The sequence below is a fragment of the Peromyscus californicus genome, unplaced genomic scaffold, assembly GCF_007827085.1.
Source record: "Peromyscus californicus insignis strain IS unplaced genomic scaffold, ASM782708v3 Scaffold_14__1_contigs__length_90479793_seg_2, whole genome shotgun sequence".
Classification (NCBI taxonomy): Eukaryota; Metazoa; Chordata; class Mammalia; order Rodentia; family Cricetidae; genus Peromyscus; species Peromyscus californicus.
Window position 1 is genome coordinate 51,523,238 of NW_026294436.1, and position 14,000 is coordinate 51,537,237.

The 14,000-nt window shown below is 52.1% G+C and overlaps 1 protein-coding gene across 1 annotated transcript; it reads left to right on the forward strand.

Moving 5' to 3' along the window:
• The first annotated feature begins 221 nt into the window (after positions 1-221).
• On the forward strand, positions 222-13,626 carry Gpa33 (glycoprotein A33). The gene is made up of 5 exons (XM_052737485.1): positions 222-433; positions 5,261-5,416; positions 11,848-11,967; positions 12,623-12,758; positions 13,203-13,626. The coding sequence occupies exons 1-5, from the start codon at positions 343-345 to the stop codon at positions 13,333-13,335; spliced, it is 636 nt and encodes a 211-aa protein (XP_052593445.1). The 5' UTR covers positions 222-342; the 3' UTR covers positions 13,336-13,626.
• Positions 13,627-14,000: the final 374 nt, after the last annotated feature.

Here is a 14,000-nt window from a genome sequence, read left to right on the forward strand (position 1 = left end):
GCTAGTACTTACGTACTACCAACTAAACTACAACTTCAGCCCCCAACATTTCCATTTAAAGCTTTAAAATCTAGAGCTAGCTACTTAGGAATCTACCAGTGGGCACTGCACATCTGTTTGAGACACTGTTGGTCCACACATCTGGGCTCTGGGGGTGAAAGACTGGGTGAGGGCAGGCCTACGCCAGGGCCTGACAGCATTTCTCCTTTCTCTTAGGAAAGAGTGGTCACTTGGAATTTTTTGACGAAAAGCTACATCTACGGGACCCGTTACGAGAACCGTGTGAAAATATCTGACGATGTTGACCGGTCAGATGCCTCCATCACCATTGACCAGCTGACCATGGACGACAATGGTACCTACGAGTGCTCCGTCTCACTCTTGTCAGATCTGCAGGGTACCTCCAAGTCTCGAGTGCGCCTCCTGGTCCTCGGTGAGTGTCTCCATCTTTCCCTCTAGGAAGAGGCTGGGCAGAGGAGCCCTGGCAGCAGAGTACCACCATAAATCCAGACGCAGCAGGGACTGATCATAAGCCCTGCGTTCTACTTGGCCTGGCCTATTTCAGAGCAGAGTCAGGGTTCCTTTGCTCTCTGTGGAGCCAAATACTGTCAGGGTTCTCTGTGAAGAGCAGGCTGTTTCTGAGGGCAGAGGCAGTGGTTTTGGAGTCGCCCCTTGCTCCCTCTGCCTTTTACCCTCCACACCAACTCTTCTTTTCCCCTGCCCATTCATTTCTGAAAAGCAGGGGAGGGAACTCCCAAATAATATTCAGATTCTCGTCTTACCTCAATCAGTACTTGCTCCTCAGAGGGCCAATCGTGACTACCATAGGTGATGGGTCTTTCCTATCGTCAACTCAGCTTCACACTGTAGTCTTCCCATGCCACCTCTAACAAAGGTACCGTCACCAACGGGAAATAAATATGTCCCAAGATACCTTCCCTTTCATGGGAGAATTGGTTTGAATTTATAGTTTTGGAAGGACCAGGAAACTCATCTGCTTTAGTTTCTGAGTAAATGAGGCTCAGAGAAAGGAAGTAATTGCCTCAAAACCAGTTACTGGGGCTCACATTTTAGTGAGCACCTTGTCTATGCCCAGTATTACAAAATGCCCCCCGCCCCTTCCTGGGAGGTAGCCACTCTGTGCAGGAAAACAATGGATCCTTTCTTTCTCTTTTCCCTTTACACTTCTTGACAGAATTTCTTTTAAATTGTATATGGTAGTTGCTGGACTTACAGAAAGCACTCTAGTGTGTCAGAATATACAGCAGCACACACTAACGCTGCATGAAGAATAATCGAGACCTCTTCCCACCCTGCCACTCTGAGGCAGCCAGTGGTAATGCAGGCAGGCGTCCTTCCAGCCATCTCCCCACATTCTCTCAAGGTACACCACGCTCTCATATGCTTTGCTCTTCCCGTTGAAGAAGTGAGATAGTATAAAGCACTTAGCGATTTGCTTCTAGACAATGCTCCGTTGCACACCTCTCCAGGCCAACACACGCAGACCTGCTGCAAGAGAGCACATTCTGTCTCTTGGTTGCACAATGGCTTACTCAAGTGTTTCATACTGATGGATATCGAGACTGGTTTTGTTTTTGTTGTTGGTTTTTTTTTTTTTTTTTTGCACAAACAATACTCAATATACCCTCCTACCTCACTTTGTGTGTATGCATATATAAAAATCGTACATGCATATACATATAAGGATTATGTATACACAGACACATAAAGTTTGGGTTCTTTAAATACCTGCCTGGCCTGTCTTTTGGGCAGAGGATTTCAGCGAGTCGAAAGGGAAGTGGCAGGAACCCCTATAAATCTGAAGCCTGATTCTGCTGGTCCTCCAACCACACTTCTGTCCTTACACCAAGGACCAGCTACTTCTACAGAGGAACAAATTAACCTGAAGAATGAAGGACACAAGTTTAACCTGGGAATATGGAATTCATTGAAACTAATCTTTCGCTTTTAAAAAAAGAGACCTTTTTTTTGTCCTACATGCTAATAAACCCAGCGAGATTTTTTGTGAAAAGTTTTCTTTCTCTGTGTTTTTATAGTCAGATGCTTTTTAAAGGAGAAAGGCTTTAATTATACGGGGCGGCTTATTTTGGGCAGGCTAGCAGGAAACTCCCCAGCCTTAGCCTCTAGGAGCTAGCCTTGTCTAGCTCACCTCCACGAAGTTGCGAAGCTTTTAAAAAGAAGACTTCGAGGCCTGTGTGCCAGGTGGGATCTTTGCTCTGGCCTCTGGCGCCCCCTGATGTCTTTAGAACGAACAGCCGGCATCGAAGAGGCTTTGGAGCCCGGCATTCACCTCCATCCTCTCTCGCCCCTCTCCCAGTAAATGCACAGGTAACATCTACAGGTTACTTGTAAAACAGGCCGTGTGAGGACAAGACCCCCTCTCCCACCAATACTCTTAGTCCCACACGTGGGACTCTTGGAACTAGATATGATTCGAGGGCCCAACTGTTTGTGATTGGCGCGCAGGAGATCTGGAGACGGAGGACAGGGGTGTGCCTGGGATGGGGTCAGGTAGGAAGTTTAGGGCCTGTGGTCAAGAGCCTGGGGCAAAAGCTCTCAACGCAGTCCTCCTGAGAAGCAGGTCTCCCTTGCTGGCCATCACTCCCGCTTCCTCCCGTGGGCAGTTTCTGGAGTTCCTTGTCTTCCTTGCCAAGGAGTGGAGGAGTAAGCCTTTCACCGTGTCCATTTGCTTTTTATGCTTCAGTAGCTGGTTTCCAGAACTCTCCTTCCTGCTTCTGTCCTGTGTCCCCGCCCCGCTCCCTGCAAAGAAACCCTAGCTCAGAGAGTCCCACTGCACTCCACCACTTAATCTAACAGGGCATGTGGGATGGGATGTGGGATCTTGCCGCCGAGCCTCCTGCTAAAGGCATACCTGAGGATGAGGCTGGCTAGGTAAGGGCACCGCAGGGCACCACTGTGGGGCCCAGAAGAGAAAGTGAAGCCCAGCAGGAGTACCCAGAGGGTAAGTCCACCTCCCCTGCACCCCCAGGGCTGCTTGCTGGCCCAGCAGGATGGGCAGGAGGTTGACAATTAGCCAGCTGCTGGCAGGGCTTCTGCCCACCTGCTCATGCGGGCCTGTCTTTGATCCTCAGAAGCCTGGGTTTTGTTTGGCAATAAGGGAGTGCCTCTAATGTGTCTGGTGGTTCCCTACCTGCCTGGCCCAGCTGTGTTAGCAGATGTCAGGCACTCCTAATAATAGCCTGCCTGTTTCCAAAAAGAAAATCTGCAGCTGCCGGACTGGAAGAGAAAGGAGAGTTAAGGACCGTTCTTCCAGCAACTTCCAGGTGGGCTGGGGCTGGCAGGAACCCCCGGGATGGGTGGCTGAACAAGCCATCCCAGCGGGCATGCCATGAACGTAGAGGGACAGGCCCTCTACCCAAGGACTTCAGTGACAACTTTCCTGTGTGTGCGCTCCCTTCCTCACCCCTAAAGATGCTTCCTGAAGTCTCGTGGATTCTTCCTGCTTCCCCTGCCTAGCGTGCTCATCTCTGCTCTAATTCCTGCCTCCGCCTTCACCATGGTGACCTCCAGGTCACGCCCATATGAGGTGTTGGGCCACCATCCTCTGCTCCAGCCATCTTGTCTTGTCCCCTGCTCTCTCACTGTTTCATTGTCCTTTGATCCTCCATTGGATTCCTTGACTCTCTCACAGCGTCACCCCGGTGCCCAGCGTCCAGCGTCGGGAGGCAGAACCCGGCTACCTGATAACATTTATAGAACCACCTACTTCACCCAATGTGACGTTAACAAGGCTGAGGGAAAGACCCAGGCTTGGGGTATCAAGGAGCCAGGGGACCAAGGACAGATGGTTGACAGTGCCTGCTGGGGCTTATAAACATTTTCTATGGCCTTCCTTGATCACGTCTGCCCACTCCATCTCTTCAGTCACATTCGCCACCCACCCTGCACTGCCCGGGGTCCATCTTGCTATCTAGCCACTTGTGCTGATTCCATTTTATTAGCAAAGCAGGGGGAGAGGGTGGTGGTAGGCCCACAGAGAACGTTCTGAAGGAGCTGCAGCTGAAGGCTGCAAAGACCATCTAACCTAGTGTGAGGAAACCCTGGCCTGCTCACAACCCACCATGCCCTTATGGTTCTAAAGCTTTATTAAAACCAGAAAATGCAAGGGGGAGGGAGAAGGTCTCCAGAAGGAGGGACTGGGAGGGAGGTAAACATGATCAAAATATATTGCATCCATGTATTCATGTATGAAGTTTTCAAAGAGTAAAAAATATTACACCAACCCCCCAAAGGAAAAAACAGCATTGGAGATAATATTGTGGTCTACAGACCCTACAATTCCCCTGTGGCCCTTTACAGGGCAGAATTGCTGTCCCCTAACTTTAGAGGTCAGGAACACTGTGATCCGTGCCGAGTCAATAGCAAAGAGAGCTCTCATGGGTCAGCAGAGCAAGTCCTGGGTCTGGAGTCAGGAAACCTGGGTTCTAATCCCACCTCCGCTAGGACCCAAGCACAAGCGTCCCTTCTGTGCTCCATGGCCCCCCATTTGTAGAATGGCTGTGTCGGTCATGTTTAAACTCCCACAATTCCAGAGAGCACAAGAAGCCACTACCAACCAGCCTGTCAAGGGGACTCTGTCCCTGAGTGGTTTGTTTGCAAACAAGCTCTCCATGACACCAGTGACAAACCAAAGCGATTCTCCCGAAGCTCAGCTTGGGGAGCTCATGATACCGCTGAGTTACACGCAAAGCGTGGGTGAGCCCACGGCAGCCACAGCGCTGGAATCACACCTCAGCCCGGACAGCTTCTCCAGGACTGTAGAGACGGACAATGCCCCCTTCAGTGAGCCTTCCACAGTCTGTATACTCTAGATGGAGACAAGATCATAAACGATTAGGGCAGAATCACTTACACATGGCCACCGGTGCAGGACAGCCCTCCTGAGCCCCTCCTTCCGTGAGGACGTGTTAGCAGCCCACAAGCCCCACCTGAGGGTCTCTGAGAAGCAGTCACAGCTTCTCGGATGAAGTTGACACTGTTATGCTGGGAAGAGGGTGCTAGACCACACAGCCTCCAGGGCTGCCGTTTGAGAGGGTGAGAGGACAGTGGATATTTTGAGGGTGAGTTAACTTTATAATGTTGAATCTCACCGCCAAGCTATGAGCTTCTCTGCCTGCATGCCTCTCTCTGTGTGTGATGGGAGCGATGGGTTGATAGGTAGAAATCGGGGCGGGCAGTAGTTGCCCCCATGCAACTCACGACTCTCTTTCTTTCTCAGTGGCACCCTCCAAGCCGGACTGCGGCATCGAAGGGGAGCCGGTGATTGGGAACAACATCAATCTGACATGCCTGTCTGCCGAGGGCTCTCCCACCCCACAGTACAGCTGGTCGAGCTACAACACCCAGAACCAGCCGCGGCCAGTCGCCCAACCAGGTGACAGGGGCATCAGGGAAGGCGGGTGTGCCCCCACATACAGGTGTACCCGACTGGCGAGGGCTACCAGAGGGGACAGGCTGACCAAGCTATCAAAGCCCCCTTTCCCCAGTCCCGTCCTTGGGCTGATCGTCCCTCAGAGCGTTACCCGTGCACCTCACAGCTGCCAAAGACAGAAGTGGCTCCAGAGAAGCAGATGATGTCTGTTCTCTCCCCCCACCCCCACCCCATCCCGCCATTCTCTAGAGGAAGTGTGTCCCGCTAAGCCTGCTAAGTCTTCTGTGCGGAAACACGGACTTGTTCTTTGAAGCATTATTGTGGCCTAAAGCCCACTTTTGAGGTAGGGAATCTCCTAGTCCCCTTTCCCATCCAGACCAGTCCCTCCCAGACACCACCACAAACACACCATGGACTATTAGGGTCCTCGTTCTCAGATCAGGCTATGGCAGATTTAGCCCTAGTTGCCCGGAGACCCATTTTGTACTGGGCAGCCGATATTTGACCTTTAGGTCAGGAAACAAACTAGAAGGAGGAAAAGGAAGAGATGTAGGTAGGAGAGGAAGAAAAGGGGGGCAGGGGGGGAGGAGAGACGGGGCGGAGCTGGGACTGTGTAAACACTCTGCTGCCATTGTGTCCACCTGTGTGGAAATCCCCTGGGCTGCCAGAGTCCACCAGCTGCCATGGCAGCACCAGAGAGCTGAGACCGGAACCGAAAGGTTCGAGAGATGCCTACCAGGTTTAGCCTTGAGGTCTTGCAGTCCTGTGTGTGTGTGGAAATGGAACAGAGAGATGAGCGTAAAGCCTGTGGGTGGGCACTGTAGTCTGACATTTCTTTGGGCCACCAGTTTAATGATAGACTCATTATTAAAATATGAAAGCTCGACCTTAGCTTAGGCTTGTTCTCAGCTAGCTCTTAGAGTTTAAATTAACCTATTTATATTAATCTATGTTCTGCTACATGGCGTTACCTTCCTCCAAGTACAGCATGTTTGACTAGCTTGAGTCAGCTGGCAAAATTCGCACGTCTAGATTCCTCCACCTCTTCCTCTCTCTCCCCAGAAATCCCACCTGTCTCTCCTGCCTAGCTCTTGGATGTTCAGCTCGTTATTAAGATGCCTTAGGCAGAGACTCATGTAAACAAATACTCCACAACAGGACACACCTATTTTGAGAAGCTGACCTGAGGGAGGAAGAACATCCCGAACCCTGGGGAAGGCCGATGGATGAACGCCTCACTCCTTAGGCTTCCATCAAACCAGAGTGGATTTTATCACGCTATCTCATTTGGAGGCCAAAAAATAACTTCTTAAAAACAAAGTTAGTAGCCAGGCAGGCAGGCAGTGGTGGCGCACACCTTTAATCCCAGCACTCGGGAGACAGAGGCAGGCGGATCTCTGTGAGTTCGAGGCCAGCCTGGTCTACAGAGCGAGATCCAGGACAGCCAGGGCTACACAGAGAAGCCCTGTCTTAAAACAACAATCACAACAAAAACTCCACAAAAGCAAACAACAATAACAAACAACAATAACAAAATCAAACTTAGTAGAACTCACTTGACTCGATGTAAAAGGGATGATGCAGTGTGAATTTCCACAACCTTCTAGCTTTGCTGGCATGTTTCTGGTTTGCTGATTTTAAAAACATTTTAAAAATTGCATTTGTTTAGTGTGCACATATGCGCAAGCGCACCACAGTGAGAGGTCAGAGGGCAACGTGTGCGAGTCTCTTCTCTCCCATCACGTGAATCCCAGGGACTGAACGTGGACTCAGGTTGTCCGAACTGGCCGCAGGCGCTCTCACTGGCCCCTGGATTGCCAGTTTTTGAATGTCTGGGATTTTTGTTGAAATCACCCGGCAGTTGTCCTCAAACACTGTGGTCTTCTGTCTCTACCCTCTATTCTGTATTCGTGGTCCGAGGACACAGTGATGTGTGACTGTCATCTATCCAAGTGTGCACAGCGGGGTCCAGGGCCGGAGGTCGTGAGGTCACGAACCGCAGTAGCTGACATACAGTGAGTGGTGTGTGAGAATGTGTGAGGAATCCGGCAAGTTTTCTTCATGAAGAGGAGGTTTGAGTTGCCGTGCGACCTGGTGCTTAAGAGCAGCCAGGGGTTTGAATCCTGGCCGTGCTGCTTGTTACTTTGCTGTCTGTGCCTTTGTCTTTACATCTGTCAAATGGGCACAGCACCGGTGCTCCTCTCAGGCTGTTGCTGTGAAAGGGGAGCCGAAGTACGTAAAGTGCCAAGATCATGTGGTGGGCAGCGCAGGACTCAGTCAGCTGTAGGTGTTGTTAACTATGTGCAGCAGGCCCTTCAGAGGGCAGAACAGCATGGGAACCGCGGCATCAGTGTGGCTGTGGGGTCGGATGCCTGTCCACGCAGAAATGATGGGAGAGGCTGCTGATGGGAAAGACAGGAGAGATGGAGAGGCCTGTGTGTCAGCCTAGGAGGTCGGACTTTCCCTGTAAGCACTGGGCTCCTCCCAGAGGCCCCACAAATGGGCACCCTAGTCACAGCTCCCCACCTCCATCACAAGAGGTTGTCAGGGGCCACAACTTAGTTTCTTTACCGACTAAAAGTGGGTGAATCCTGAGGGCGTGGGAGGAGGTTAAAGCGAGATTTGCTTCTCTGCTTTATCCAGCCCTGAGTTCAGATTTTCTCGTCGGAATTCAGGCCCAGAGTGACAGAAAAGATGGCTGCCGTGGTAAGACATCTTGATGAGAGCAGCTGGTAACACTACATCTGCAGTCGGGAAGGAGAGAGAGAGAGAGAGAGAGAGAGAGAGAGAGAGAGAGAAGAGGAGAGGAGAGGAGAGGAGAGGAGAGGAGAGGAGAGAGAGAGAGAGAGAGAGAGAGAGAGAGAGAGGAGAGGAGAGGAGAGGAGAGGAGAGGAGAGAGAGAGAGAGAGAGAGGCAGGCAGGCAGACACACACACACAGAGACAGACAGACAGACACACACACACACAGACAGGCAGACATACAGACAGATACACACACACATACAGGCAGACAGACAGACAGATACACACACACATACAGGCAGACATACAGACAGATACACACACACACACACACACACACACACACACACACACACACACACACACACGGGAATGCTGCCACACAGCTCACTCTCCCCTTTTTATTCAGCCTAGGATTCCAGCCCAAGGGATGGCACTGCCCACAGCTAAGGCAGGTCTTCCCACCTTAATCAATCTGGACCGCCCCATACAACCATGCCCAAGGCTGACTTGATCTGGAATGCCTCACAGGCATGCCCAGAAGCTTATCCGCTAGGTGATTTTGATGCAGATTGGCAGTATTAGCGATGGACGTGATGATCACCGTGCAGCCATGTGTCTGGACAATGTGATGGAGGCAGGGCACCCTTCCCCAGGCCTCATGTTCCCAGAGTGCCCTTCAGAGAGAGCCCTAGAGTCCTGTTTTAACTTTGTAGCTGTAAGTCACTCACAAGTTCCCCGGTCCTGAAAAACAAACAAACCCACAAAACAACAACAACAACAACAAAATAACAAAAGCTGAGATGGTGCCTTTACTTTCATTGAAGTAAGAGACAGTTTCCCACAGGAAGGCTCTGAAAATGCTTTAAGAACTGTGTTCCAGCGAGTGAGAGTCAGGAGTGGAAGGAACAGGAATTTGGAAGGAGACTGGAACACTTTAGGGGAGGAGGTAGGGAGAGAAGTGAAGGGTCCACCCCCACAGCCTGGGATGAGAGGCTAGCATCCAGAGCTTGCTGACTAGCCTTGGTGGAAGGGGACAGAAAGAGCAGATCCTGTTAATTCAACATCGATATCTTGGGGTGGTCAGGGCTTCTCAGCGCTTCAGCAGAAGACAGACTACTGTCATGCATTCCCTATACTGACCACAAGGTGTCGCCATAACAACGGGAAACTGGATTTCTGAAACTAGTGGGCTCTTTCAAGGGAAGAAAGCCTGGGATCCCAGTTCAACCAAAGCCAACTGACGGCATGGGGTGGGCGCTGTTTCATCCAGAGACATTTCTAGAACACATTGTTTGCCTCAGAGACTAGGGGAAGGGTGGTGCTGGCTCATGCATCAGGAACCCCCGTGATCCCACCCCTAAGCAAGGCCTAGAGCTGCCCCGGGGTGCTGTGGACACCTGATTGTCACTGAGCAGTAAGCACAACTTTCCAGGGGACTCCGGTGCCAGCACAAGGCCTCCTAAGCACACCTGGGTCACTGAGCATTCTGTAGAGTGTTCCTTCAAAATCCTCTTAAGAATAACCAACTCCATCAGGGCTAGAGAACGGGAACATTAATACTCTGAATCCCAATCAGGGGTTCCCATTGCTCCCTGGCATAGTAAAACACCTGCAGGCCACACCCCCAAACTTCACAAGCGTAGTGATTTCTACACTTGCTTTACTTGCGGACAACTCTTCAGAATCCTATACAAACATCGCATGCATGTATACCAGAAAGCACTCAGGAGCGGGGCTCTGGAATCCAAGGCTGTCACGGCTTACAGAAAATACTGCTTTGAGCTTTAAGGGAAGAATACGAAGAAAGTGGTGTATCTGTGAGAAGAAGAGGAGAAAATAGTGTCAGTGAGCTGCGATTAAGGGGGATTTTGTCTTATTCTCTCTTCTTCTAGCGGCTTCCTCTGACCCCCAGACAAGAGTAAAACCCTTCATCGTGAGTTCAGATACAAACAACCTCCATTTCGAACCATAACCTCTCATAAAATCACCATTGTCTCATGTGTGTCTTCCTTGGTGGATTGGAAATGCCGGAAGGGCAGGGACTCTCCTCATTCATTGTGTCCGGAGCCGTGAGGGGGACGTAGGTGTTTTCAGTTGGAAGTGAGTTGACGCAATAGTTTTATGTCGTGCACGAATCCTTACCATAGGCATGCACTGTTTTTACAGTGCACAAGTGTTTTTTTAAGCATTTATTTACTTATTATTAGTGTGGATGCACATGTGTGTGCACATGTACATACCAGTATGAAGGTCAGAGGGCACCTTGCAGAAGCCAGTTCTCTCCTATGGAGTTGGAGTGGGGGGATACTTGCTTGACAATACTTCCTCACAAGAATGGCGGAAGGATGAGATAATTGTGATATGGAGAGACGGTAGGACATAAAGAACTGCAGAGCATGGAGGCTGGACCTTGTGTGGGCTGCTCCTTGGCTTTGCACATGGGAAGCAGCAAGAGAGGACACCGGCAGGATTGCAGGACCAGATCTGAAGTTTGCCAACACACTAAAAGCCCAGAACGCAGGGCCGGGGTGGGGGTTAGGGCAGTCAGTAACGCTTGCCACAAAATCATGAGGACCTTGGTTTGATCCTCAGCGACCCACATAAGAGCTGAGCACGGCAGCTCCTGTCTGTGATCCCAGCCCCGGGGAGGCAGAGACAGGGCTCCCCAGGACTCGATGAACATCCACCGAGCAGCCGAATCAGTGCGCTCCAGGTTTATCGAGAGGCCCGATCACAAAACGTCAGATAGAAGAGAGACTGAAGACACCTGATGTTAACTTCGGGCCTCCACGTGTGTATACATATGTGCACGTATACCTACAGGCATGTGCATGCACACACATGTATACACACACACACACACACACACCCGAGTTGGTTACTGAAGTTTAGAGACAGCCTCTGAAATGTCTACGGGCCTGAAACCGTTCCCTCTTGATGTCTTAGACCGTACCCTGGGGGTGGATGGCAACACCTGGCGGTAGCAAGATCCTGATGAGGCTGGCCCTGCTGTCATGACCAAAGGTCTCTGAGAACAGGGGACACACATAGGCTGTGTAGGTTCAAACCCACGGGATCATGGATTCAGGGAGAGGCCTCTTGTGAGGACACCTGTCCTCTGGGCTCGACATTGGCTGTTTTCACTCTCACTTCCCAGACGAGGCAGCCGCAGCTGAGGAACTAGACAGCTAGAGGGGTGATGGGGGAGGAGGAAGAGTTTAAACTGGCACTGTCCCCCAACTCGCACAACACCCCCCAATAACTATCCATACCCTACACCACACACATCACATACACATTTGCCCGTAATACATATATTTGCTTCCCAAGTACTTACTGCCATCAGGCATTCTGCTGGGCACTTATATTTATTACCAACACCTCATTTTAGGCTCACAAGTGCCTTGCCAGGCAGGTATTATCGTTTCTAATTAGAGATGAAGAAATAGGTCTAAAGTAGGCCAAGTTACTTGCCAAACACATCACCAGGTAAGTGGACAAAGCCAGACACCTGCCATGTTGACCCCCCAGTGACCTTAGAGGTAATTTGCCCTGCATCACGGATTGGAGTGACTAGCTCGGAGGGGCTCAGTGATGAGTCTGTGGCTCCCGGGGCCCAGGCCTCCCAGCCCCGGGCTGTGCCTCCTCCACCACACCACCGTCTCTTCAGCAGCCGCTCTTTCTTCAGTCTCAGGCCAGCCCTTGCATCTGAAGAACATCAGCACGGAAATGGCGGGTTACTACATCTGCACCTCCAGGAACGATGTGGGGGTGCAGTCCTGCAACATCACCATGACTCCCAGACTTCGTAAGAGCAGGGTGGGGAGGGGAGGGTACCAGGCCCAGAGGTGGCTGCTTGAGGCCCATTGGAGGCGAATGAGGAGGTTGCTGTGACCCTGGAGAGATGACTCCTGGCTCAGACTTTCCTCTGGGTCAGCACAGCTCCTCCAGTTCTTTGGAAATTGAGCCTGGGACAGACTCCTGGAGACCTCTTCAGCCATGCCTGCCTCGTGGGCCACTCAGAGAGTGTGAGAGAAGTGCCTAGAACCAATGGCCTTGGTCTAAACCCTAGTCTCTTTTTGTGGAGAGAAGGGAGACCACAGCTGTCTCAAGCATAAGCCAGAAGCTGGCAAAGCTGACCGTTAGGGAACCCAGTATCAGAACGCTCCCTCTGTCTCTCCTTGCTTGCTCCTCTGTCCTTAAGAGGGTCCTCAGATCTGTCTAGTCATGATCTTCCAGGGCCATGACCGAGTGTTACCCGAGGTCTGCAACCACGGCTCCCTAGGCTGGCAAAAGAACTGGCGTGGCCCAGAGGCTGGGAGGGACCAGCCTGCTGTGCCCTGACCGGTGCTGTGGCTCCTCACCTCCAGCCTGGCTTTCTCCTCTGTGGCCAAGGGTTGAGTCCGGGGCGGTGGTGGCGAGAGTTGGGGCTCAGGAGGTACAGCTGCCCCACCCTCTTGCAGCTTCCATGAACATTGCGCTGTATGCGGGCATCGCGGGGGGTGTGTTTGCGGCCCTCATCATCATTGGCATCATCGTCTACTGCTGCTGCTGCCGGGAAGCGGAGGACAAAGCTGAGGCCGTGGAGGAGGCAAGGCCGTAAGTGCACTGGGACAGGCGGGCCCCTTGGGAGGAAGCGGGTGGGAAGACGCACCCCAACTCCTCAGGCATGCCCGCTTAGCACCTCGGCCCGCAGTGCGGTTTCAGTCTTCTCGGTTGCAGCTGAGGACTGAGCAACCCACCCAAATCAAGGGCGGGACTGTAGTCCTGCGCTTTGTCCCTAGGGCCTGTGGTTTGCATCTCGGGACAGGCCGTCTTGTGGCAAGCTGAGGGTCAGGTAGAGGCTGACACACACATGCTGCTTCCCCAGGCTCCTCAGCCCACGAGTGGAGTGTTCTTCTGAGATCTCACTGCACACTCGTAAACCAGCGCTGCAGCAGAGTCCCATTGCAGCCCAGGGGTGGGATGGTGGTTCGACCAGTGAACTCCCCTACCCCATCACCGCGAGGATTAACCTTCTCTTCTTTCTCCACTGCCCTGTAGAAACCGAGCCGCTTACCAAGAGCCTCAAGCGAAGCGGACAGAAATTTCCAGAGGGAGGGACGAGGAAGATGACTACAGGCATGGGGACCAGAAGAGCTCAGGGCGGAGCTCTCCGGAGCAGCCCTTCCAGTGAAGGGGGCCTGTTGCCCAGTGGGAGAGAAGGGCTAGGGCCCGGCCTCCCACTTCTGGCCTCTTTCCTCTATAGCCCCATTGTCCCTCCCCTCCCCAGCCATCGGTGAAGCGCATCTTCCTGTATGTGGTGTGTGTGTGTGTGTGTGTGTGTGTGTGTGTGTGTGTGTGTGTGTGTGTGTGTGTTTCTGGGGAGCATCATTGGCCTGGCTACATGGGTCCTACCTGTTACCCTGGCAACCACGTAGAAAGAACCCCTCCTTATTGCTCTATCTGACTCAGGGCCGGTCCTTCCTCCCAGTTCAGACAGCACTCCCCCCTCCCCCCATTCCCCCACCCCCCCACTCCACCTCTCTTATGGCTGGGCCCCACCAGCATTGAGCAGGGGCTGCTTCTATTCAGATCTCCCCATGCAGACAGTGCCAACTTCAGAAGTGTGGGAGTCTGCCCTGCCCACCACGCCCAGCACTCAGAGGAGAACCTGTGGATGGGCTTGCACTCAATATTTTTTTGTTGAATGACAGAAAGAAATCAAGGATATGGTGGAGTCCCTGTGATTTACCCAGCTTAATTGTGCCCTCCATGCTTGGGGGCCACGGTGGCCTCCAGCTTCTCCCTTGGCCTCATCTCCCTCCATATGGCTCCTGCTCCCAGACACACACGCCTTCT

Coding starts and splice junctions, on each gene's coding strand:
- Gpa33 (XM_052737485.1), top strand. CDS start 343: ATGGACGACAATGGTACCTACGAGTGCTCCGTCTCACTCTTGTCAGAT. Junction 11,968..12,622: donor CACCATGACTCCCAGACTTC/GTAAGAGCAGGG, acceptor ACCCTCTTGCAG/CTTCCATGAACATTGCGCTG. Junction 12,759..13,202: donor GCCGTGGAGGAGGCAAGGCC/GTAAGTGCACTG, acceptor ACTGCCCTGTAG/AAACCGAGCCGCTTACCAAG.